Consider the following 25,395-nt stretch of genomic DNA (forward strand, 5'->3'; position numbering starts at 1 on the left):
GAGACTGGAAGTAAGGGAAGAGAAAAGCTGCAGACATGCATAGCGCTGGCTTAAAGGCTCAGGTAAGGAAAAGGGGGGGACTGGGGGGGATACTTGTGCATAAACCTTTTTACCTTCATGCACGGAATGCATTAAGGTAAAGATTGTTTAGGCTTCAGAACCACTTTAGGAGTTCTGTACATGGACTAATCCTACTTTCCTCTATCCCCTTTTTACCCCCCCCCCCCCCCTAAAAAAGCTTCCCTAGAGCTATCCTCCCCATACAAACACACAATTGCTTTGACAATGCTAAAATGTATTTTGGGCCTTGAAATTAAATACATTTTGAATTGAATATCAACTGACCATTTTTTGGCTGGCCATATGTGTAGGGCCGGCGGCAGCCACTTTAGTGTGCCAGGATGGGGGGGTGGTAAAATGCCTCCGGCCTGTGTAGACGGACCCCAGCGCTCCATGCCATGCATTCCATTCACCCCCTACATCCCCCTCATATCAATTCCGCTCATTCCTCTAGTGTCCCTTCCTCTCCCTGATCACCCCAGTGCTTTGCCCCCCTCCTCCCTTTGTTCAGCCTCTCCAGCGCTGTCCCAGGATCTGTGCGTCTTCTGTTTCTCACTGTGTGGGGACTCTCTGTGGGATCAGAGCGCTCCCTCGCCAGGACTCCACTCCTAACATCCTCCTGCTGGGATGCGGCTTTATATGTGTCTGCAGACAGTGCAGCCTCAGCAGCAGCGAGAGGAGGGTAGAGAGCTGGGACGAGCAACTTCCAGCTGGACATGCGGCATGAGATGAGACAGGGCTGCAGTATGCTTACCATGGTGCATGGGGGCAGCTAGAGGTGTTGAACGATCTTCCCGACTGGGGCAAGAGCTACACCAGGCAGACGGGGTACAGCACCTTGGGAGCACACAGCATAGCAGTGGTTCAGAAGGTGAGTAGGACTAAATGGGCAGTGGGGACACATCAGGAGACGGCAAGGACAATATACACCACCCTTTCCGGCATGCTATCCATAAAGCGCTGCTCCCATGCTATATATCCATATACCGGAGCGCAGTATAGCTGCTGACCTTCCACTCTCTGATCATTAACCTGCTCTGGAGATTACGTTGCTGGATCATAGCAGAGGAGTATTAGAGGGGTTCACCAGAGACACCACCACAGTATTTTCCTACGTATCAGAGGCAATCACAGGGTTACCTGGAGCCTCCTAAATTAAAGCCATAGTTTCGGGGAGGGGGGGTGGGGTGGGTCACAGGCTGGAGAAGTGACCGGCATTAAAGGGATCATTAGTACCGCCGGTTATAGCACCCAGACCACCAGTACCGTTGGTTTCAGCACTCAGATCACCTGTACCGCTGGTTTTGGCAACTTGGTCACCAGTCCCCCTATTTTTGGCACCCCACTCACCAGTTTTCACAACCAGATCATCAGTCTCTCCGTTTTTGGCACCCCGATCACCAGTCCCTGCTCTTGGCACCCGATCGCCAGGAGGGATCTGGCTGCAGGGATCAACCGAGACCCTGCACCAATGCCCTACCACAGATTTATTAGAAGTGGGGACATGTTCAGGAGGCATGGCTGGTGCTGGGGGGGGTGTTTATAATTTTTTTTTTTTTTTGCTCAACCAACTGGTTGAATCACTGACAGAAAATGACTATTCCCCCATCCACACACTATCTTGATGGGGTAATCTTCCTGCTGAACTATTGTATTCTGTCAGCAGGGAGAATTCAGGCTATTGCCGGCGGTACTCATCGAGAGACCATTTTCCAGCAGGCTGGTTGTACATAATACAACAAGCCTGTTCATAAATATATCAAAATGTATCTGGTGCTGGCTGAGCCAGCTGAATTTCAATCCATGTATGGCCGGCTTCGCTTTGAGACTAGTGAGACAAAATGTCTGCATCTTCTCAAGATCTCCCTCCCCCAGTCATAGCAGTGTGGAGATCAGTGGGAAGAGAAAGCTGAGCCGAGTGAAATGCTAGTTCATGTGTCTGACCAGCCGCTCCAGGCACACAGAATGCACATGATACCCAGAAAACATGGCTCAGCAGTTTCATTGCATATTAAGATCATCCATGTTAGCCATGATATCTAAAGGAATTACATTTTTAGTGCTGAAGGTGAACTTAAAGCGGAACTTCAGTCATTTGTTTTTTTTTTGTTTTTTTTTTCCAACTTTCCATCTATTCAATCTTCTGCCCTTGTTTTAACTTTGGATAGTAAAACATTTTTTTTTCTGTCCGTAAATATCTTGTACAGCCTGTTTCTTGTCTGGTAAAAAGCCTAGGCTTATGACATCATGCACGGCGCTCTCTCTCGCGAGTTTGCCAGGAAGGGAGGTGTGTGTGTGGGGTGGGGGGGGGGGGTGAGTTATAAGACGGCCAATTGGAGGTGTGTCTCCTGTGTGTCTGTGTAAATCCAGGAAGTGAACAGACAGCAGCTGCCCACAGTTAAAATGACTACAACCAGACTTGAAGGGAGATTTCTGCAGCATGTTTGGCCAGAATAGAATTGCAGTGTATAGATAATAAAATATGCAAAGTGGTTGAAGGGAGGCTTCAGCGTAGCAAATGTTATTACAAATGTGAGTTTCTCTTTAAGCCTTTAAATTTGTTTTCCAACCTAATGTCTGTTAACCTTGTTCGTGCTGGTACATGACACATGAGCTTTTTTTTTTTTTTTTTTTTTTTTTTTTTTTTACACTTGCAATGGACCTGCTCACCTCCCCTTGCAGAGCCCAGGTAAAGCTTGATACATGTGCAAAAAGCTTCAAAATCAGCAGTAATATGCTCTGCTCAGGTATGAATGCAGGCTTAGAGTCTAGCTCTTAGTTATGTAACCTTTTTAACTACATTTAGAGACCGATATGAATATTGTACTTATAGAACGGGTAATAGCAGCAAGCATAATGTAAATTCAAACTACCAGCAGTGGGTTTTAAATGTGTCCTGGTTTTTAATGGCTTTGCCACATTCTGGAAGAGCACTAGGTCAAAAAGAGTTGACTCCCATAGTGATGTAAATTTCAATCTGAAGCCATGTGCTTTACAGTAATGGCCTGTACACACGATCCGAATATTGTACGAAACCTGTCGCCGAGGAAGAATCGTGCGATTTTCGGATTGTGTACACTACTTTCGAGAGCCGACCATGACAGTTTATCCGATCGGACAAGCATGAAAATTTTCCTCGTACAATACCAGATTGTATGATTTTCGTTTAGTCAGTATAGTTGCCGTCAAATACATTACAACATGACATCACTTCCCTTTTTTTTTTTTTTTTTTTTTTTTTTTTTGCTGTACGAGAATTTTCATGACTGGTTACCTATTTAATTTCTACTTGCGACTAGACTATTAAGAGTAAAGTCGTACGATTTGTCGTACAATATTCGGATCATGTGTATGGGCCATTAGACAGAAAAATTTGGGGGTAATGTGTCCATCCCAAATTGTCAATTTAGCAAACAAAGAATACCAAATTGGAAGTGGGGGTGTTTGTTCTAAATCTTTCCTCCCAATAACCTATCGTAAGATTATAGCCTAACTTGACACATAATTGGCTGTCATAGCTGTACCCTGTATATGCCTTTAGATGCACTTTAACCACTTTTCTGTACAAATATTTTCACTTTTTCGCTCACACCTTAAAATCTATTTCTTTATCATACATCACGGGGCACAGAGCCATAGTAGTTACTTTGTGGGTGTTATAGGCCACCTTTAGGTGATGGACACTGGCACACCCTAATGCCTCATACCCACGATCGGATTTTCTGTCGGAAAATGTTCGATGGGAGCCTTTTGTGGGAAATTCTGACCGTGTAGGCTCCATCGGACATTTTCCATCGGAATTTCCATTGCACAAAATTTGAGATCTGGTTCTTAGATTTTCTGACAATCAAAGCCGTTTGCGTAAATTCCGATTGTGTGTACACCATTCCAATGCACAAATTGCCACGCATGCTCAGAATAAATTACGAGACGGAAGCGCTCGGTCTGGTAAAACCACTGTTCGTAATGTAGATGGCACATTCGTCGTGCTGCAATTTTTTAAATAGAGAATGCGCTGTATTAAACTTTCTTTAGAATGCTAGAAGAATGAAGTTGTTTTGCTGCTCATATTCAGAGTTCTCACAAACTGATTTCTTATATCTCATGATCTCATGAATATTTTTTGTTTTTAGTCACATTTCCATAATGTTTGTCTTTTTATTTATATCAAGATCTGCATTTTTTTTTTTTTTTTTTTTTTTTCCTCGTGCTCTCCATAATATTTCTCGTTTTGTGTCAAGTTACCACAACACCATTATTATCTTGTATTTTTTTTTTTTACCTCACGGAGGTTGGTTGGTGTCCCTTGTTAATTTAACCTTTGTATTTTTGAAATGTACCTGCCTACTCACAAACTGTCCTTTTTTGAAGTAAAACACATAGGCAAGTATTTGTGAAAAATAGCCATTTATTATGGGTCATAACAAAAAAGAAAAAAAGGGGAGGTACCTCTGATTCTGGCAGGCTACTGGGCCTGGCCACCTCCTGGCTGCCACTTTTCATGGCCTCCTCCTGGCTGAGGCTTACTTGTGTATGAAAAAGGGACATGGTTTTAGTTTTTTGTTCATCAATCACACACAATTTTCAGCTCATGACTGTTGAATGTTAATAAATAGAAAAGACTATAATTCTGATCCCAGTGTTCTTGTCACAATCATTTGTGGCCACTACTGTCTATTGATATGTAAAACACTTTGCGAAATCAGAAATATTTAGAAAAATGCTATACCTGACTCAAGCTGGGCTCCTCCATATGATGCTGCCTGGAAGGCCCAGGTTGGTCGTCAGAAGCCTCAGCTGGGGGGGAGGAAGACTGGAAAGGGCTAGGTTCTGTCTGGTCTGACAGAAAATGCAGTCTGATAGTACCACAGCCTGGGTGCATAAATGTCTGCTGCAGCTCCTGATCTCAGGGAATCCTGTACCTTCTTGCGCTGCCTATTTCAAGTGCTCCTCATGCCACCAGTTAGGGCCTTCAAATAGGGGATGTCTGCTGTGGGGATCACCGGCTTCACAAATTCCAGCAATTGAGCCAGCGCTGCCTTCCTCTTTGGTTTGTTATAAAACGGGTGGTTTACCTGCCACAGACAGGGCAGCTCCCTGTACATATCAATTAATATGGGGATAAAGTCCTCATTGTTGACTAGATCCATTTTCTCTGCAAGACACAACACAAGACAAACCCTAATGTCAGACGAAACTCTCCTAATCTTGGCACAATATAGGCCTTAATCTATAAGCAGTATAGGCCACTGATGCACCAACTTAAAATTGTACCTTTTTGTTATAACGCTCGTCGCTTCCGTTACTTCGTCCTCTGCTCACAGATCGTACATACAGTGCACGCGAGTTACGCTTTATATACACTGCACATGCGTGAAACTCCGCCCGCCCCTGACGTTCTTTGTAGTCTATTCCTCGCCCTTTCTGCGCAGTGGGAGAGAATATGGCGGAGAGACCTGTGCATGTAGAGGAGAGCAGCAACGACGAAAGGCCGGAGCCCCGATCCCGGAGGAGACTGAAGGCTTCAAATGTCCTTTGTAGAGATAGACATCTTGAAGAGGGCCGACTATGACGGGAAGCATGGACCTTACCCAAACCCAAATGTGAGAGAGGCCAAGATCATGCCTAAAGTTGTGAGGAGTCTGCAGAAGAATTTTGAGGTATAGCGATCCAAGGATCAAATGAGGAAACGCTGGTCAGACCTGAAATTCAGGGAGCACGATCAGTACGGAAGATTCAAGAGTCCTGCAAAAAAGTAAGTGTTTTGTTGTGTGTTGCTATTAATGTTCGTGCTGTCCCATGTGCTTTTCTTTACTGTTGTACATTTTTTAAATGGCTACTTTGATGTTCATGGGCACAGTAATCGGTTGTGGGAAACATTGTTCGCCCACTTTAAGATGTTTTTGGCAGATACAGGTTAACTGCATTTGTTCAGGCCTATTTGTATTAAAATAAGTTTTTTTTTTTTGTCTAGATGGGTTTATAACTAGAATGAAATGTAAACTTGATTCAGTGTAAGGAGAGAACACTCAGCAGCTGTTTACACATCTGGATGCAGGAGCACTAGTGTGGGACACCAGAACAAATTTTTTTGGGTGTCCCACACAGGTGCTACAGTGGATACTAGGGGTGTCTCCATGTGTGATATTTTAACAAAGTATTCCAGCTTGAGAAAGCAAATAAAATGTTCTTCAGCTTGGAACTCTGCCAAAACAGACAATTGTACGACACTTCCAAGCAATGTTTCATATTCCTATTTCTGGCATCAAATATCTGTGTGCTAATTATACCTATTTTTTATTCACATTGGGGAGAAAAAACTCAGAACATCTGAGGACACCAGGGACCCCCCACCTCCTAAAGGGGAAGTCACCAAAACACAAGCAGAGAATGTGGAGGGAGATATTTATGAAGTGGGTGAAATTGTCACAACAGGTGAGTGTCTGAGACCACAGCTTCAGGTAAGATATCTATGCCTGCATATTTATAATACATGGTGTGTTTGGTTTTTTTGTTTTTTTTTTTTTCTTTTCTTTTAGGTAATGTGGATGTTGTGGAAGAAGAATCTAATTTCACAAGTGAAAGTGCCCAGATCCTCATCGAGGAGAGAATGGGGTGCAATCGTCATTTAGAAAATATAAAGGAAAAATGAATGATCAACATCAAAAGGAAGAAAATCATTGATGTTTTAGGCAGAATATAAAAAAATAACAAAATTGTACCGTTTTATTGTGTATTTTTGAATTTAAAAAAAAGTTGTAAAGTATTAGAAAAGCCAAATTTTGAAGATGCACACAGTGTGTCTACATGTACTATCTGCCATCAAGGGATATCAATGTACTCGTTTTGTGGGTGCAATCCCTTCCTCCCAACTCATTTAGGTGAGAGGAAGGGGTTGCACCCCCAAAACACGTCCATTGATCCCCCATGATGGGAGCTAGCACATGTTGACATTAGGCATGGGATCAGAAGGGAAATCCCCATTTTGACTCAATTTGTGTGCATCTTCAAAATTTGGCTTTTATAGGGGTGACATCACCCCATCTGAAGGCAAGATCAACACAGTCTGGACATACTAATGTCTGATATTGCCTTCACTTTATCAAAGTTGAACTTTGTAAGTTCCTGAGTTGTGTATGTTATGCTTTGAAACATGCCTGTTTAATCAAAGAAAGGATCTTTACAATGTGAAAAAAAAATCTACACTAAAGATGTTTGTTCAAAAAAACGTTTCAAACGCACATGTGAATGTGCTTTGAGTAAAAATGTTTTCTACTCAACAATGTGTGGCTTCTTCTTTCAATGCTCAATAGCAATTTTTGCAGTAAGTCGGTGTTTACAGTGACAATGGGGGTTATTTACTAAAGGCAAATCCACTTTGCACTAAAAGTGCACTTTCATGTGCACTTTTCAGTGTTGGAGTGCAAAGTTTATTTGCCTTTAGTAAATTACTCCCACAGTGCTTTATAATTTGCCACAATTACGCCATTTTCATGACTCCACAAAATTCATTCATGGTGCTGAAAATGATTAAAATTTGCCAGTAATGCATTACATTAACAAAAAAAAGGTGTGTAGCAGACCCACAACATAGTTCGCTGAAAAAGAGATTGTCACCTCATGTATCAAATTACATTTGCAGTATTGAAGAAAATGTCCAAAAAGAAAAGCCCATTGGAGAACCTAGGAGACAGCTAAAAGAAACCCAGGCAGTAAATCAAAGGAATTCTCTCATTTTAAGTTTAAAAAATTGTTGATTAAAATGTTTCTTAAACAGTTTCTGGCATATCATTGGCCCCCCTACCCTTAAAGTACTCGATTGACTTCTGTCTTACTTCCCGGGCGCTTTGGGGGGGCAAGCCAGGTCGGCCAGCTTCAAGCACAGTCAGGGTTTCTTCTTGAAGTCCAGCCTGAGGCCACATAGTTCATTGAATTTCTCCTTAAATATTTGTGTAGAATGCAGCATGGAAGGATTATATGGTTAGGTTTATATTCCACCATGTTGGTTGGCGTAAGGAGTAGGCAGAACCGGCTGGCCATTATCCCAAAAACTTTCTATACCACTCTTCTGGCTATGACCAGACGGTAGTTATAAACCCTCTGGTCCGGGGTGAGGGTCCTCATGGCTTCAAAACGGTCGGCTGGTCAGAACAAACTAACGGAAAGCACTGAAAAACAAAGGCCGGAGCTGAAAATCAGAAACTACCTTCTCTTTTTAGAGAGCTGGACCCCGGGATCCAGTGTTTGTTTTTTTTCAGTCATATTTTCATGGTGGGGTGCTTTACAGGCCCAGGAGTGTGGATCCCCCGATTTAACAAGAGGCCCTGGTTCCTGAAGGTTTTTTAAACTGAGCCCACCGTGAGTGGTGAAGATTGGGTCTATTTGGTTTACCGCAGAACCCTGCAGCCAGATAAAGTAAGGTAGATTCCTAAGTCATTTTTTAAATTCTTGTGTTTTCTCTAAGTATATGTTGCTATGCTTAAAGTTGCCATCGGGGGCTGTCAAGAGCACGTAACCATTCCATGCTTGTCAGTCTTGCTCTGTCACAAGCTGCATGCTTCCTCCGAGACCAAGCTCCAGGTAGGATGTGGGAAGCGGGGGTTTTCTCTTTTCAGGAATGTCCCCCCACCGCTTCTTTCCAGGCTAGAGGCCATGGGTCAGTTTTGCGGTATTCGCACCACTACGGCGGCTCTCCATCCACCTGCCCTCCTTACTCCTACCCCCCCCCCAGGCCCGTGCGTGAATTTTTTTTTTAAAAGATGAGGGGCAGCAGAAGGGGTTGGCGGAGGAGGGGGGCGGAGGATCAGCGTGGTGTCGGCATGGTTCAATGCCTACAACGCGGGCTATGCATAGCTATAAAGGTGCACTTTCTGCAGGTGCACACAGCTAAAGGAGGGACACAGAGCAGGTTGATGGCGTGTGAGTGACACAGGCATTCCCAGGCACGTTTACTTAGCATCAGACTGAGCCTTGATGGCAGTTACATAGTTTGCATTTGTGCTTAGCACTATGGGCAGAAGGAAGTGCAAATACCTTGAAAAATAGGGGCTCAAAGGGATTGCCCTCAGGCTCTGAGGACCCCCCCCCTTGCAATGCCATCTCCTGCTGAAAGACCTAGGGAGGCTGGTCAGAGTGAGCTGTCAGGGTTAGGGGTTGCAACTGCTTCTGTCATTTCAGCCCCTGTATATATTACTCAGGAGGTTTCCTCAACCATGAGTGGATTGGAGGAAAGATTTGTGGCCTTAATTGCATCTTCACAAAGTGGAAGAAAATGCATTAGGTCCCCTTCTACCACCCAGTACCCTCAAACAGAGGAACTCTGTGAAAGGGGAGACTAATCCCCCTCAGGGGACCGTGAAGAGACTGACTCCTCTTCTGAGGTATTAAGTGGGGAAGGACCCTTTTCAGATTCACAGGGTGAGAAATTGCTGGTGCATTCTCTTACTGAAATGGTCCGCTCCACATATGTTACCCGTAACTGAGTTGATTGAAAATCCCACTTCTTTGGGTTCACTGAAGCAGCCTCAAGCTGTGCATGCTTTTCCTGTTCATTGCTGGAAAAGCTTATTTATTCTGAGTGGGATCACACCTAAACATTTTTTCCCTCCTAAAAAGTTTTCAACACTTCATCCTATGGAGGAAAAATTTACAAAGATGTGTGGTATCCTCCGTGAATAAAAGTTTGACTTGTCCTGTTGACAATGCTCAAATGCTTAGGGATCCAACCGATAAGTTGGAATTCCTGTTAAAAAAAAAAAAAAAAAAAACATTTTTCCTTGGCAGGGTCAGTAGCTCAACCTGCAGTGGCGGCAACTGGGGTATGTCAATCCTTGAGAGACCACATGTAACAGGTGCTCAAGGTTTTCCCTTAACTGCAGGCCCAGGAGTTAGCCGATCTGCCAGCGGCTTTGTGTTTTGCAGTTGACGCATTCAGAGATGCTTTCCTTCAGACCTCGCAACTTGCGCTTGGGTTGGTGCATATGTGTAGAATCTTATGGTTGAAAAATTGGTCAGCCGAAGCGCCATGCAAAAAGCTCCTGGCTGGGTTTCCTTTCTGCGGTGAAAGGCTGTTTGGGGATAATTTGGACAATTATATCCAAAAGATTTCAGGTGGGAGAAGTACCCTAAGAAAAGGAGTTAAACGTCCCTCATTTAAACGGGCTCTTTCTCCAGTACCAGGGGCATCAGCCTCCAGGCAGTCGTGACGGCCTCCACCGTCAGGTGGTTCAAAGAGGTAAAACTCAGTCAACCCCAGGGACAAAGTCCTGGGGGAGGAAACCTACAAGACAGAACACTAAAGATCCTTTATGAAGGGGTGCCCCCGCTTGTTCGAGTGGGAGGAAGACTGCTACAGTTCTCAAAGGTCTGGCAGGAGGATTTTCAGGACAGATGGGCAGTCTCCAATAACTCTAGGTTACAAACTAGAGTTCTGAGAATTCCCGTCTCCTCGTTTCCTCAAAGACCCAGAGAAAAAAAAGTCTCTCCTTCAAGCGTTGGAGCGACTTGTCGCTAGTTCCCATGGAAGAGCAGGGGTTGGTTTTATTAAAAACTTTTCCCGGTGCCAAGACCAAATAGAGATGTCAGACCCATTCTAGATCTCAAAGATCTAAACCGGTTCCTAAAAACTCGATCTTTTTGCATGGAATCAATCTGATCAGTAGTCTCCATCCTATAAGGAGGAGAACTTCTGGCATCAATCGACATCAAGGATGCATACCTGTATGTACCTATTTTCCCTGCTCATCAGAAATATCTGCGTTTCGAAGTGGAAAAACTTCATTTTCAGTTGTAGCTCTAACTTTTGGTCTAGCTGCTGCACCTCGGATGTTTATGAAGGTCCTGGCCCCTCCTCTAGCCAGATTAAGGGCCCAGGGTATAACTATTATAGCTTACCTAGACGACCTGCTCTTAATAGATTAATCTGTAGCCCGCTTATACCAAAGCTTGGTCACAACAGTCAACTACCTGGAATAACTAGGTTTGGTCCTTAACCTAGAGAAATTGTCTTTAAAACCAGTAAGAAGACTAGAGTACTTGGGTCTGGTTTATAGATGCAACTCAGAGGAGGGTGTTTTTTACCCCAGGCAAAAATCAGCACCATAAAGGAGCTGGTTCAGGTAGTCAGGGCGAAGAAGGGTCCTTCTATTCGCCTTTTTGTATAAGGTTGTAGGGAAAGATGGTGGCTTCATTCGAAGCGGTTTCCTATGCTTAGGTTCAATATAGACTGCTGCAAAACGGTATCCTGTCTGCCTGGAAAAAGTCCAGGTGCTAGATTTTCCGATGCATTTATCGCCAATAGTGCGTCAGAGCCTCGGTTGGTGGTTGATACCCGAGAATCTGCGGAAAGGGAAATCCTCCTTACCGGTTACCTCGAAAGTGGTAACAGATGCCAGCCTTTCGGGTTGGGGAGTAGTTCTGGAAGAGACTGTCCAAGGGAAATGGTCCAGAGCCGGGAGGACCTTACCCATCAACATTCTAGACATTCGCGCAGCGTACCTAGCCCTTAAGGCCTGGACATTCAGGTTGCAGGGTTGTCCTGTCAGGATCCAATCTGACAATGCCACAGCAGTGGCTTATATCAGTCACCAAGGGGCCCCCAGACGTTGTGCAGCCCAGGGAGAGGGAAACCAGATCCTAACCTGGGCAGAAAAGCATGTGCCGTGCATTTCGGCAATCTTCATTCCAGGTGTAGAGAACTGGCAGGTGGACTACTTAAGTCGCCAGCAGTTGTTCCCAGGGGAATGGTCTCTTCACCCCGACATCTTCTTGGCTATATGCCCAAGATGGGGGATCCCGGACGTAGATCTGTTTGCGTCCAGGTTCAACAACAAACTCGACAACTTTGTGAACAATGAGGGATCCACTTGCATGCGGGACAGATGCGTTTGGTGACCCCGTGGGATCAGTTCTCACTGATTTATGCATTCCCTCCTATTCTGCTGCTACCATGGCTTCTTCTCAGGATCAAGCAGGAAAAGAAGTTGGTGCTTCTGGTAGCCCAAGCGTGGCCCAGAAGATCTTGGTATGCAGAAATATTAAAGATGGCGGTAGGGCCCCCCATTGTCCCTACCACCATGTCCAGACATTCTGAAGAATCGTGGGCTTTCAGGCTCAGTGATATCTACCTTGATTAATGCAAGGAAGCCAGCTTCCAAGTCCTTTATTATAGAGTCTGGAAGGCATATGTTTCATGGTGTGAATCCAGGGGTTGGCATCCCATAAAGTATGTCATGGGTAGAATCCTTGCTTTTCTGCAAATGGGGTTAGAGAAGCTGGCCTTGAGTAATATCAAGGGCCAGGTCTCAGCCTTATCGGTATTGTTTCAACGTCCGCTTGCTTCGCGTTCTTTGGTCTGAAGCTTTATACAGGGGGTGACGTGGCTTAATACACCGGTTAGAGCACCCCTGAACTCTTGGGACTTGAATTTAGTTCTGTCGGCATTACAGAAACAGCCTTTTGAGCCGATACGACATATTCTCTTGGTCCTTTTGACAAGGAAGATTGTTTTTCTGGTAGTCGTTTCCTCTGCAAGAAGGGTATCAGAATTGGCGGCTCTTTCTTGTAAAGAGTCATATTTAATCATTCACAAGGCTAGAGTAGTATTGCGTCCTAGCTTTTTACCGAAGGTGGTGTCAGGTTCTCCTCTAAACCAGGATATTATTCTGCCTTCATTTTTTCCAGAACCCTGTTTTACGTAAGTAAAGTCACTACTTTCTCTTGATGTAGTGAGAGCGGCCAAAATCTATTTGGAGGCGACTGCTCAGGTTCAGAAAACGGATGTTTTGTTTGTTGCCTGAAGGTCCTAGAAAGGACAGGCAGCGTCAAAATCTACTATTGCTCGGTGGATTCGGCAAGTAATTATTCAAGCTTATGGTTTGAAGAGGAAAGTTCCACCTTTTCAAATCAAAGCGCACTCCACCAGGGCTGTTAGTGCTTCATGGGCAGTGCATCACCAGGCCTCCCATGGCTCAAATCTGCAAGGCTGCAACTTGGTTTTCAGTCCATACATTCACCAGATTCTATCAGGTGGATGTGAGAAGGCATGAGGGCATCGCCTTTGGGTGCAGTGGGCTGCAGGCAGCAGTATAGGTCCTCAGGTCTGATTGCACCCTACTTTTGTTTGTCTCCCTCGCCTCAGATAGCATTGCTCTGGGACATCCCACATAGTAACTACTATGGCTCTGTGTCCCGTGATGTACAATAAAGAAAATAGGATTTTTAGAACAGCTTGCCTGTAAAATCTTTTTCTTGGAGTACATCACAGGACACAGAGGTCCCTCCCCTCTTTTTTTATACACGTACCCTGTTTCCCTGAAAATAAGACCTAGCGTGATTGTCGGTGATGGCTGCAATATAAGCCCTACCCTGTTTCCCCCGAAAATGAGCCCTACCCTGAAAATAAGACCTACAAGGACTTTAACTAGGGCTTATTTGGGGGGTAGGGCTTATATTGCAGCCATCAGACAATCACGCTAGGTCTTATTTTCGGGGAAACTGGGTATATTGCTTTGCTACAAAAACTGAGGTACTCCCAGTAAGGGGAGGGGTTATATAGGGCGTGAACTTCCTGTCTTAGGTGATGGACACTGGCACACCCTAAAGGTGGCCTATATAACCCACATAGTAACTACTATGGCTCTGTGTTCCGTGATGTACTCCAAGAAAACGATTTTACAGGTAAGCTGTTATAAAAAATCCTATTTCTTGGCCAGAAGTTGCTCTAAACCCCCAAAATGTATATATTAAACAGACTCTGAAGAAAGAATAAAATGGTGGCAGTTGCAGTCTATGTTGCGCAGGTGTTTATCAATTGCATATATTCATGAAAAAGTACACTAAAATTCTACTGCACACAAGATTTTGCATGCCTTTTTAGGTAAAATTATATGCCTTGAGTGGATAACAAAATGTATCAAGCCTTAAAATTGTGCATGCCTGTGAAATAGCATCACTTATGGAGAATTTTGGATACCATAGTTTTTGCAATTAAAGTTTTTTTTTTTATGTTAACTCTGAATTATGGCCATAGAGATTGCTCTCACCCTGACATTCATGGCGATGCCTCACATGGCATGTCATTTGCTATGATCACACCCTAACCTGCTTGTTTGCATTGGGGTGTGCATGGGGCTGCTATTTTTGGCCAGTTTCTGCTCTTTAGTTTCAGAAGGACGTACTCTTGCTGCCACCCCAGTCATGTTGGTCTTGATCACCGCCACCACAGTCCCTGATGCCTCTGCCTGCCGTCTGTACTAACACTGGGCGTTTCTGCCTCCTGCCTGGTCTGATCCTTTGCCTGTTTGATGATCGTGTCTCTGCCTGCGCCCTTAACTGGCCCATCTGCACATCTCACTAACTACATTGTTGCAAGATACCAGGAACGTGCGATGTGGTCAGTGGCTGGTGAGACACTGGCTAGTATCAGAGCCAGATGCACACAGGTTACATACGCCACAATCGTTACAGCAAGAGCAATAATTCAAGCACTAGATCTCTAACTCTAAACATGTAATATGTGTAAAAAAAAATAAATAAATAAAAATTTAGATTGTCCTATAAAACCTATGGAGATTTATAAGTACTGAAGTTTGGTACCAATCCACAAGTGTGTGCAATTTTAAAGTGTGACATGTTTGGTATCTATTTACTCTAACATCTTTCACATTATACAAAAAAAAATCGGGCTAACGGTTTTGTTTGTATGGTTTTTGTTTTTTTTAAGATTTATGAAACTTTTTTCCCCCAAAAAATGCTGTGCAAATACCGTGTGACATAAAAAGTTGCAGCGACCACTATTTTATTCCCTAGGGTGTCTTCTAAAACAGTGTATGTTTGGGGGTTCTGAGTAATTTTCTAGCAAAAAAAAATTTTGATTTTTACATGTAGGAGAGAAGTTTCAGAATTGGCCTGGGCGGCAAGGGGTTAATTACCATAAGTAAGCCATATACAAATCTATTGTTTTTAAGGTAATTTACTATATTTTCAAAATCTGTACTCAAGCAGGTGGCTTAATGGACAAATTACTGAAGTTTGAAGTTATAACTTCCAACCAGTAATTTCACAGTAAATAGATAATTATGTTATAACATATAGTATAATATATGATGATTTAGTTTTTACCTTTTTCAGCAGCAGATTCTCCCTCTTAAGAGCCCTTTCACATTGGGGGCATCGGCGGCGGTTTAGGGCCGCTGGCTGGGCGCTTTTAACCCCCCTAGCGGCTGGAAAAGAGTTAAAAGCAACACTGCTGCAGCGGCGCTTTGCTGGTTCTGCCCATTGATTTTCAATGGACAGGGGAGCTTTAGGAGCAGTGTATACACCGCTCCTAAAGCGCCTCAAAGATGCTGCTTGCAGGACCTTTTTTGAAGTCCTGGCAGCTCACCACTCCAGTGTGAAAGCACTCAGGCTTTCACATTGGAGTGGCAGGAGAGGTGCTTTACAGGTGCTATTTTTAGTGCTATAGTACCTGTAAAGCGCCTCAGTGTGTAAGGGGTCAAACTGTGAGAAAAACATGGCATTGTGGGTAAATCTTATACCCATAAACACATGTATTTCCTTTGTGTTGAGAACTGAGCTGGAATGGAGCATTTGTCTTAGACACATGCCCCTTCTATGACACTGCAGTGAGAGACGTGCCTCCACTGCAGTATTTTTATTGGACAGCTGGGACCAATGGTACTTTACTATTGGTCCAAGATTCCAAGCTGTTCATTGAGCTCAGTGCCTCTGACAAGAAGTGAGAGGCACTGTGAGCTTATCCTCTGCTGCAAAAAGTGTCAGCTTGTATTTAAAGTGGCTGCTCTGTTATTTAGCTTCTGACAGGCTGCGCAAGGAGCCCCTTATCTCTGGAACCATAGGTCGCAGGAGCCCCAAATTTACCAGTGGTGGGGTAGAACTTGGGCTACATACCCCCCCAAATTTGGAGTCTGTGATATACAGGATGCAATGTGTGGTACCTAATCAGTCTAAACAGTGAAAGTCTCACATGTGGTATCACCGTACTAGGGTGAAGTGGCAAAATGTGTTTTTTGGGTGCATTTCGAAGTATTCCCATGCTGTGTGAGAAATAGCTTAATTGACTACTTTGTGTTTAAAAAAATAAATAAATAAAATCTGCATTTTCTAAAAACTTGTGGCAATACAATGAAGTCTTAAAAAGACTTTCCATGCCTCCTTTGTACCTTGAGGTGTTTACTCTACAAAATCTGGTTTGTGGGTGTTTCTACTGTCCTGGTGCTCCAGGGCCTTCAATGTGATGGGTAGTCAGGAAAGTAGATGCATTATTTGTCCGGAGAATGTGCTTCCTTGGATTTTGGCCCCTCTGTGGCTAGGCTATGTTAAACTCGCATGTGAAATTGCCATACTCAGGAGGGGTAGCAGAATGTTTTTGGGTGTAATTCTAACTATGCTCATGATGTGTTAGAAATAGCAAAATGTGTTTTGTGATGGAATCCGAAGTCTGCCTTGTAGAAAGAAATAAAGAAATAACTTGTTAAAATGGAAACTTTGTGAAAATAACAAAAATTACACTTTTAGAAAACTCACCATGTCTCTTAAATACATTGGACTATCTACTTTCCAAAAAGGGGTAATTTTGGTGGGTATGTGTACAATTTATGAAGAAAAATGTATTTGAAAATGTAACAGTGAAAATTTTATATAGCAAAAAATAAAGCCCAGTTGTTAACTCCCACCTGGCCTACAGACAAATGATGGCCAGATAGGTGCTCTCTAATCCTGGATGGATGTCATATGATCTCACAGTATTAAGCCCCATGGGCCACATTGCCGTGCGATCTGCCACCTGCTGTGCCCACAGGACACAGTGGATGACAGATCAGTGTACCAGGCCACTGCTGGTACCATGTGATCATTGTGACCAATCGCAGCACATCACTTGGCAATTGTTCACGATAAATGCCTTCCATTCATAACAATCATTGTGTACTATTGTATTGATCTGTGATCGCATGGTACAGACAGGGCCAATCACAGCCCATCTGTACCATGTGATTAGCTGTGGCCAATCACCACTCATCACAATTGTACACACTGACTGGATGTCATTCATAAAAAGGTTGCTTTTAACAATGAATATTACGATTATAAGCAATCATAGAATGCAGAAAGAAAATTCTGATCACCTCCCCAGAGTTCAGTGTTACTAAGGTAACACTATCAAGCACAGATCCTGCTTGATGCACTTCTGGCCCGCCTAAGGCCGGGTTCGCATATGTGCGGCCTCGGTTCCACAGCATGGGGTTTGTTTGCCTGTTCACCAGTTCAGGTGCAATTGAGGTCATTTTTTGCCTAAATGTGCACCTGAACCAGACCCACACATGCACAGGACCCTTCTGCAATCCGGACCGTGGCTGCCCCGGACCTGTGTGAACCGGCTCCATTGAGAGCCGGTCACTCGCCTTACATGCGATGTAGATGCGGGTTTCCCCTAATGGATTAGAAAACTGATGTTCCCTGATCACTTTCTGCTGTCAATTTTACAGTACTTTACTGCAGTCCAGGGCTAGAGTCTGAGAACCACCACTTTACATCCGGGGGGTCACATCTTTAGAGCCCTGTAAAAGTGATTTGGGCTTTATCCTTGCTTTATGTCTTTGAATACTAGAACATTTGTAAATATATCTAGTTAGACCAGGGGTTTGCTTTATTGATGGTCAAAATATAAAAATCTATAATTTCCACATTGTATTTCAGATTAATAGGAGTAGGCTAGAAAGAATTGAACAGTCTTGAAATTTTGCAAACTTTGTAGAGATCCCCACACGTTTACTTCTTGCATTCTGTGACACATTAACTATGCTCTGTCAGTGGGTGCTGTCACATATTTCATAGAGCTTGCCTCTGAACTACAAGCAGTTAGTATAGGAATCAATGCTTGCAGGCAGCAAGATACCATGGGATATGCAGTCCTTTGCCGTTTTTATCTTCAGTTTCTGAGTAGATGCTACAAAGCATGCAGGTAATCCAGGATGTTGTGAAGAGATGGCCAGCAGACAGACGGCACTCACAACATGAAAACAGATTTTTCAAGTGGGCTTATGTTGAATTGCCAAAACAAACTTTTTTTATATATTGAGAGAATGAGTGTATGCTGTGACCATAGATTTCCTTTTAGGAATGTGAAAGTAAACTTTGAAATATATAAATAAATATCGCGCAGTCAAAAAATAACAAGTGTAAGTAAGCAGCTAACACTTACAAGTGATCTAATCCTGTAGTTATAACCAAATAAAGAGAAAGTGTAGCACTAACAAATATAGTAGATACTCATGCCCAATATGTATAATACTTAGACGAAATGATCCTTAGAAACCAATGTGTGATATATTCATGGTGTAAAAATAAAGTGCACGTGATACACTCATCATACAATTTTCAGCAAAATATAAAGGAAAGTCTCTAGATGGTATATGTAGCACCAAAGATTGTGAAGGAAACTTGTTTGTGTGTTGATAGAAGATCCACCATCTCATTAAATTGGGGGCTTACCGGAAAGATTGGACACAGATGGGTGTACACCCACTGGGTCAATCTAGCTTGTAAGAGCCCATTCACACAGGGGCAACTTTGGATCCGACTTCAAGTCGCCCCAAGTCGCCTCAAGTCGCGCTACACGAAAAAATCAATGTAAGTGAATGGATCTGTCTTAATGCACACTACTGCAGTTGCTCTGACTTCAGAAAAGGTTCCTGTACTACTTCAATCCGACTTGAAGGCAACTTGTACCCATTGATTTCAATGGAAGTTGCATCCAAGTCTGATCACTGTTCATACTGAGGCAACTTTACAGGAAGCAGAAAAGAAACAGAGTAATTTCCTCCACTAAACAGCCAGCCCCTCCTTCTCACACACAGCTGATAAGCTCTGATTGGCCACTTGTAAAGTTCCCTGTCCTGGAGGCGACTTCAAGTTGTGTTGTAAGTTGCCCCAAGTCGTGCTGTGATTCATACTCAAGTCGTGTCCAAGTTGCCTCCCAAAGTCGTGCTGGAAGTCGTGTGTGAATGGGACCATTGCTGACACCACCAACATTGCCAAAAGATCTGTATTTACAAGCGCTGTTTTTTCATCTCAAATGTGAGTGTTTTTTACCTTCAATAAAACGAATTTTAGTCGTCTATACAGTACCACGCCATGTATCTTTATATTTTTCCTATATACACTTTGAATACCTGAGTGGATCTATCCCCTATAATATACACTTTCAAGCATCTGGGTCACCTGGATTAACGCTTTTGCGGTACAGATACCATCGTGGATCCCCACAGTTACAAGCTAGATTGACCCAGTGGGTGTACACCCATCTGTGTCCAATCTTTCCGGTAAGCCCCCAATTTAATGAGGTGGTGGATCTTCTATCAACACACAAACAAGTTTCCTTCACAATCTTTGGTGCTACATATACCATCTAGAGACTTTCCTTTATATTTTGCTGAAAATTGTATGATAAGTGTATCACGTGCACTTTATTTTTACACCATGAATATATTGTGCATTGGTTTCTAAGGATCATTTCGTCTAAGTATTATACATATTGGGCATGAGTATCTACTATATTTGTTAGCGCTACACTTTATCTTTATAAAGTAAACTTTGATAAATCAGGCCTGCTTGGGGTTATGGGGAGCATGTAGGGATAAGCAGATGTAGCCTGGTTCCCACTGGTATGGACAGTTTATCAAGTAGATGAATGGGGCACAAAACATTGGTTGAAGAAAGTAAGCAATTGATATAATGGGAGACAGGCCGTGTAATAGAGCAGTCTGGATTAGTCAAATCTTTGTACTTTTATCAACTCCCAAAAATAGTTTAATATTTTATATTGTTTGTGTGCATGACGGAATATGTTCTTACTTTTTTTTTTCCCTGGAGCCTACTGGCTTGACCTAGTTCCCCATTTAATATTTTTTCTTTTAGATAGCCTGCCCCATAACTTGTTTTTCTTTTGGCAAAATGTACCCTGAAAAAATTTGTTTTAATAATTATACCCAACTAGTAGTAATTTTATTTTGTCAAATTCTCCAAATCCTAAGCAAATGCAATCTTCATAATTTATCTGTCTTTTTACCCTAGAGAGATACCTTGAAGACCATGAACTTGTAGTACAAGTCCAGTCCATGATGTCAAGTGAAAGCAAATTTCTGTTCAGGAAGAATTATGCAAAATATGAATTTTTCAAGAATCCTGTGGTGAGTAGGTATAAACAATGCTAGAAGATATTTTCACTTTTGTAGCTGATGCAGGTAGTATACAGTGTCTTGCAAAAGTATTCACCCCCCTTTGCATTTTTTGTTTTTGTTGCCTCACAACCTGGAATGAACATGGATTGTTTGAGGATTTGCATCATTTAATTTACAGAACATGCCCACAACTTTGAAGATGTTCGCTTCACAATAAAAAAAGGACAAGATAATAGTCAATGTGCGTAACTATTCACCCCCTAAATTGTAGAGCCACCTTTTTGTATCTATCGCAGCTCCAAGTCGTTTTGGATAAGTCTCTATGAGCTTGCCACATGTTACCACTGGGATTTTTGCCCTTTCCTTCTTGCAAAACTGCTCCAGCTCCTTCAAGTTGGATGGTTTGCACTTGTGAACAGCAATCTTTAAGTCTGACCACAGATTTTCTATTGGATTGAGGTCTGGGCTTTGACTAGGCCATTCCAACACGTTTACATGTTCCCCTTAAACCACTCAAGTGTTGCTTTGGCAGTGTGTTTGGGGTCATTGTCCTGCTGGAAGGTGAACCTCTGTCCTAGTGTCAAATCAGAGTGGTACAGGTTTTGCTCAAGAATATCCCTGTATTTAGCACCATCCATCTGTCCCTCAACTCTGACCAGTTTCCCAGTCCCAACTGCTGAAAAACATCCCCACAGCATGATGCTGCCACCCATGTTTCACTGTGGGGATGGTGTTCTTTAGGTGATGTGTTGGCTTTGCGCCAGACATAGCATTTTCTTTGATGGCCAAAAAGTTCAATTAGTCTCATCAGATGAGAGCACCTTCCTCCATACATTTTGGGAGTCTCCCACATGCCATTTCGCAAATGTAAAACATGCCATTTTGTGTTTTGCTGAAAGTAATGGCTTTCTTCTGGCCACTCTGCCATAAAGCCCAACTCTATGGAGCGTACGGCTTATTGTCGTCCTATGTACAGATACTCCAGTCTCTGCTGTGGAACTCTGCAGCTCCTCCAGGGTTACCTTAGGTCTCTGTGTTGCCTCTGATGCTTTCCTTGCCTGGTCTGAGTTTTGGTGTGCGGCCGTCTCTTGGCAGGTTTGCTGTTGTGCCATGTTCTTTCAATTTGGTTATGATAGATTTGATGGCGCTCCTAGGGATCATCAGATTTGGATATTTTTTTTTTTTATAGCCTAACCCTGACTTGCTTGGAGAGTTCCTTGGTCTTCATGTCAGTGTTTGGTTAGTGGTGCGTTTTGCTTAGGTATTGCAACCTCGGGGCCTTTCAAAAAGGTGTGTAATGGCAGATCATGAGACACTTAGATTGCACACAGGTGGTCATCATTTCACTAATTATGTGACTTCTGAAGGTAATTGGTTGTACCAGAGCTTTTTATGGGCTTCATAACAAAGGGGGTGAATACATACGCACATGCCAATAATTTTTTTACTTCTGAAAAATAGTTGTATGTATATATTTTTCTAATTTTACTTCACCAAATTTGGCTATTGTGTTCTGATCCATCCCATATAATTCAGATTAACAAAACATTGCACTAAAGGCTGTAATATAACAAAATAGGTAAAAACCCAAGGGGGGGTGCATACTTTTGCAAGGCACTATATAGAGTTCAAATTTACTGCCAATCAATAGTAATGTTGCTATTAGATCCCTTTCACTCTGAGGCGCTTTACAGGCGCTACAGCGCTAAAAATAGCACCTGTAAAGCGCCGCTCCTGTCTCCAGTGTGAAAGCCTGAGTGCTTTCACACTGGAGTGGTGCGCTTGCAGGACGTTAAAAAAAAAAAAAAAAAAACGGCAAGCAGCATCTTTGGAGCGGTGTATACACCGCTCCTCCCCATTGAAATCAATGGGGCAATGAGGCTATACCGCCGGTATAGCGCTGCTGCAGCAGCGCTTTGCGGTGGTTTTAACCCTTTCTCGGCGCCACTAGCGGGGGGTAAAGGCACCCCGCTAGCGGCCGAATAGCGTTGTGAAATTAACGGTAAAGCGGCGCTAAAAATAGTGGCACTTAACCGCCGATGCACCCACCGCCCCAGTGTGACAGGGGCCTTAGGTAAAGTACAGTCGATGCTGTCAGACCCATCATTTTTGTTATTTCTACTTTTAGGTATCAGTAATGTGTGTCCTCAGTGGTCAGAGTTGCAACTTGCTGAATCTCCTTGAGAGGGTTATGATTTAGAAAGTAGAATCAAATTGCTACACTGTTGCTGGGCGGGTGTAGCAGCAGGTCTGAGGGCTCAAACGGCATCTTTGAAGTTGGGCAGATTACTGCCTGTTGTAGAATCTTCATAAAAAGCAAGTTAGATCTCTGCCAGTCAGTGGCCATCATTCCAAAGAACTAGTCAACCTGAATGGCAGAATAATTCTTCATACGGCCTTTCATCAGTTTTTAAATCTACTTTCACAACCGTGAAATACTGTAGATCATTAAAAAAAAAAAGTAGTAAAATATGTAGCCATTATTATTTAGGTGGCTTTTGTCTATCTGCACTAGAAAAATGGACTCTTGACTGCAATATAAGCACTTTCCTCACTTTCCAAAGTATTTAACATTGCCACAGCCCACTGTTTGCACAGAGTTCACCCAAGAAGCAGTGTCTGGTGGATTCAAGTGTCAATAGTTACGTTTTTCTCTGTAATGAACACACCCAAAGAAATTTAATGCTTCCTTTGGCACACCAACACGCGTACAGATTTGCTTATACTGGTGCAATGAAAAGTTGTGAACATTGGCTCAATGAGCAATTAAAAGTAAAAATCTAAGTAAAGTATCCTTTTGTTTTGTCTCTATTGTTACACCAATAAATTGGTTTCTTTTTAAAAACTGTTAAATCTATTGGAAGGACAACTCTGTATAGGGGGAGTGTGCACTCTTGGATTGACAAGTATGGACTGAAACCCTCTGTATCTACCATAGGAAATTGAGGGACTACCCTTCTATAATGTGCATGTTGCTTTATGCAGAGGACAATCATCATTGCATTATTACTTTGAAAACCTGGCTTTACTATTTTGAGACAAATGGAATCTGTTATAGCTTAGAATCAAGTCTGTTTACAGTATTTTGTTCATAATTTTATTTTTATTTTTCTTACTCATCCTGATGATTAACATAATTCATATTTTTCAGGCTTGAAACAAGTTTAGCTATGTGCCAGAGGAAGGGAAACTATAAATATGGTTGTTATAGTTTCCAAGTTTTAAGGTTGAATGAAGAATACAGGTCCATGCAGTTCTTGTAGTTCTAACAGTTTCCATATCCCTGTATACCAGGTTTGCTGAGAAACGCATCTAATTCGCTGATTCCACTAATTGTGGAAGGTAGTGCCACATCTTTACCACTTGAACAGTAATGAATCCCTCATGCAGTTTAAGATTGAACAGCTCTTATTCAACTTCAATGGGACTGCGTTTCCTTTGAGAGAAATGAAAGTAATATTAAAGCCTTTTTTCTCCAAGCGTCTTCCAGGACAGCCCATGAGACCTTGGGCTCTTCCTACCATGACAGGAAACACCTCACCCCCATCAGATAAAAGGGCGGTCCTCCAGGCCCATGTCAGTTATTTGTGTTTCCTCCGGACGGGAGGGTAACATGTTCATGGAACCTGCTCCCATAGGCCTTATAAGCAGGGGCTTTGTATGGCTATTTTCTGGGGCATATCACTTACCTCTTCCTCTGCCAGAAGCAGCACACCACTGGGGAGGTTGGCTGTGCTGCTGTTCCCTGTCCTCAGTGCCTGGAGAGGGCCAGGACCGGTGTGAGGTCGTGCCCCTAGCGCAGTGCATTGCACTATAGCTCAGCTGAGCTTCGGTTGTCCTTCCCTGCCGACAGCGTGGCTGATCTGAGCAGGGAATGGAGGAAGCCGCAGCACTCGAGGGGGCGGAGCTATTGCGCTCCAAGCTGGCCCACAGGAAGTGCCTGGAGAGGGTTACTTCCGGGGCATATGACCTCATCATCGGGTGCCGGAGACGAGGTTCCAGTCTTCATAAACGGCGCGAACAGAGAACGCTGGCTGCTGGTGTTTCTTGGTGTTAAGCAGCCAGGCTGTGGATGGCCAAGAGGGGCAAAATGGGTCCTCCTGCAGTACCTGCACAGGCAGCGGATGCAGTTCCCAACACCAGCACCTCACAGGTAAGCCTGGGGTGTTCTGTCACCACCTTGCTATCCCTGTGAGTGTTCCCTCCCCCTCCCCCCTCTGTAGTAGTGGGTGTAAGGGGACACATTTCCTCCCTCCTGCACGTGGTGTTACAGAGTGATTGGGTGGCTTTAATTACATTGTGGGTCATTTTGTCTTGCAGACCAAGACTCAGGACAAGGCCCAAGCGCAGCCACTTAAAAGGAAATGTGCGGTTTGCGCAAACAAATTGAGCTCCTCATGGAGCAAAGCAGTTTGTCGCACCTGTATAGAAGGCCTAGTAAAGGATGACCCGGTTGCCTCTTGCCAGAAGATGCTTACTTCTGTTAGGGATGAGCTTGCGTCCACCTTCAGTTCCTTTAGAACGCTTATTGACAAGCTCCAGACTCCAGCAGAGAGTCCGTCTTCACTGAAGGCGTCAGTAAACACTCCGCAGCAGGCAGAGAGTGAGGACTCTGAGGCTGAGGTCAGATCTACCCGTTCTTCTCTGGAAGAATCGGGGTCAGATACAGAGCCCAGAGATAGAGAATCCACTCGAGGCTCAAGATTTAAGTTATCTGTTGAGGACGTAGATGACTTATTAAAGGCTATCTATACTACCCTTGAATTAAAAGAGGAAGAGGTTCAGTTATCCAAACATGATCTTATGTATAAAGGATTGCATAAGAGAAAATCGAGAGTTTTTCCAGTTCATAGTTCTTTGGTTGATACTATTAAACTGGAATGGGATAATCCTGAGAGAACCATTCTTCTCTAGTAACCTAAAAAGGAGGTTTCCTTTTGATGAGGACACTGCGCAGCCATGGAATAAGAATCCCAAGTTAGACGCACCTCTTTCAAAGGTTTCAAAAAACTCGGACCTGGCGTTCGATGATATGGGTACGCTTAAGGATCCGATGGACAAGAGGGGGGGTGGATATCCTTCTCCACAGAGCCTGGGACTCAGCAGTTGGAAACCTGAAACCAGCTCTGGCTTCCAC

At 43.4% G+C, this 25,395-nt stretch overlaps 1 protein-coding gene across 3 annotated transcripts in view; it reads left to right on the top strand.

Moving 5' to 3' along the window:
- Window positions 1-25,395, top strand: part of GRB10 (growth factor receptor bound protein 10) — a 329,633-nt gene that overhangs the window by 237,239 nt on the left and 66,999 nt on the right. For all 3 annotated transcript variants that reach the window (XM_073630598.1, XM_073630599.1, XM_073630600.1), the window contains one exon: window positions 20,152-20,267. In XM_073630598.1, the coding sequence (XP_073486699.1) occupies window positions 20,152-20,267 (116 nt within the window). The remainder of the gene's footprint in view (window positions 1-20,151; window positions 20,268-25,395) is intronic.

This window comes from Aquarana catesbeiana, linkage group LG05, assembly GCF_042186555.1.
Source record: "Aquarana catesbeiana isolate 2022-GZ linkage group LG05, ASM4218655v1, whole genome shotgun sequence".
NCBI classification, from domain to species: Eukaryota; Metazoa; Chordata; class Amphibia; order Anura; family Ranidae; genus Aquarana; species Aquarana catesbeiana.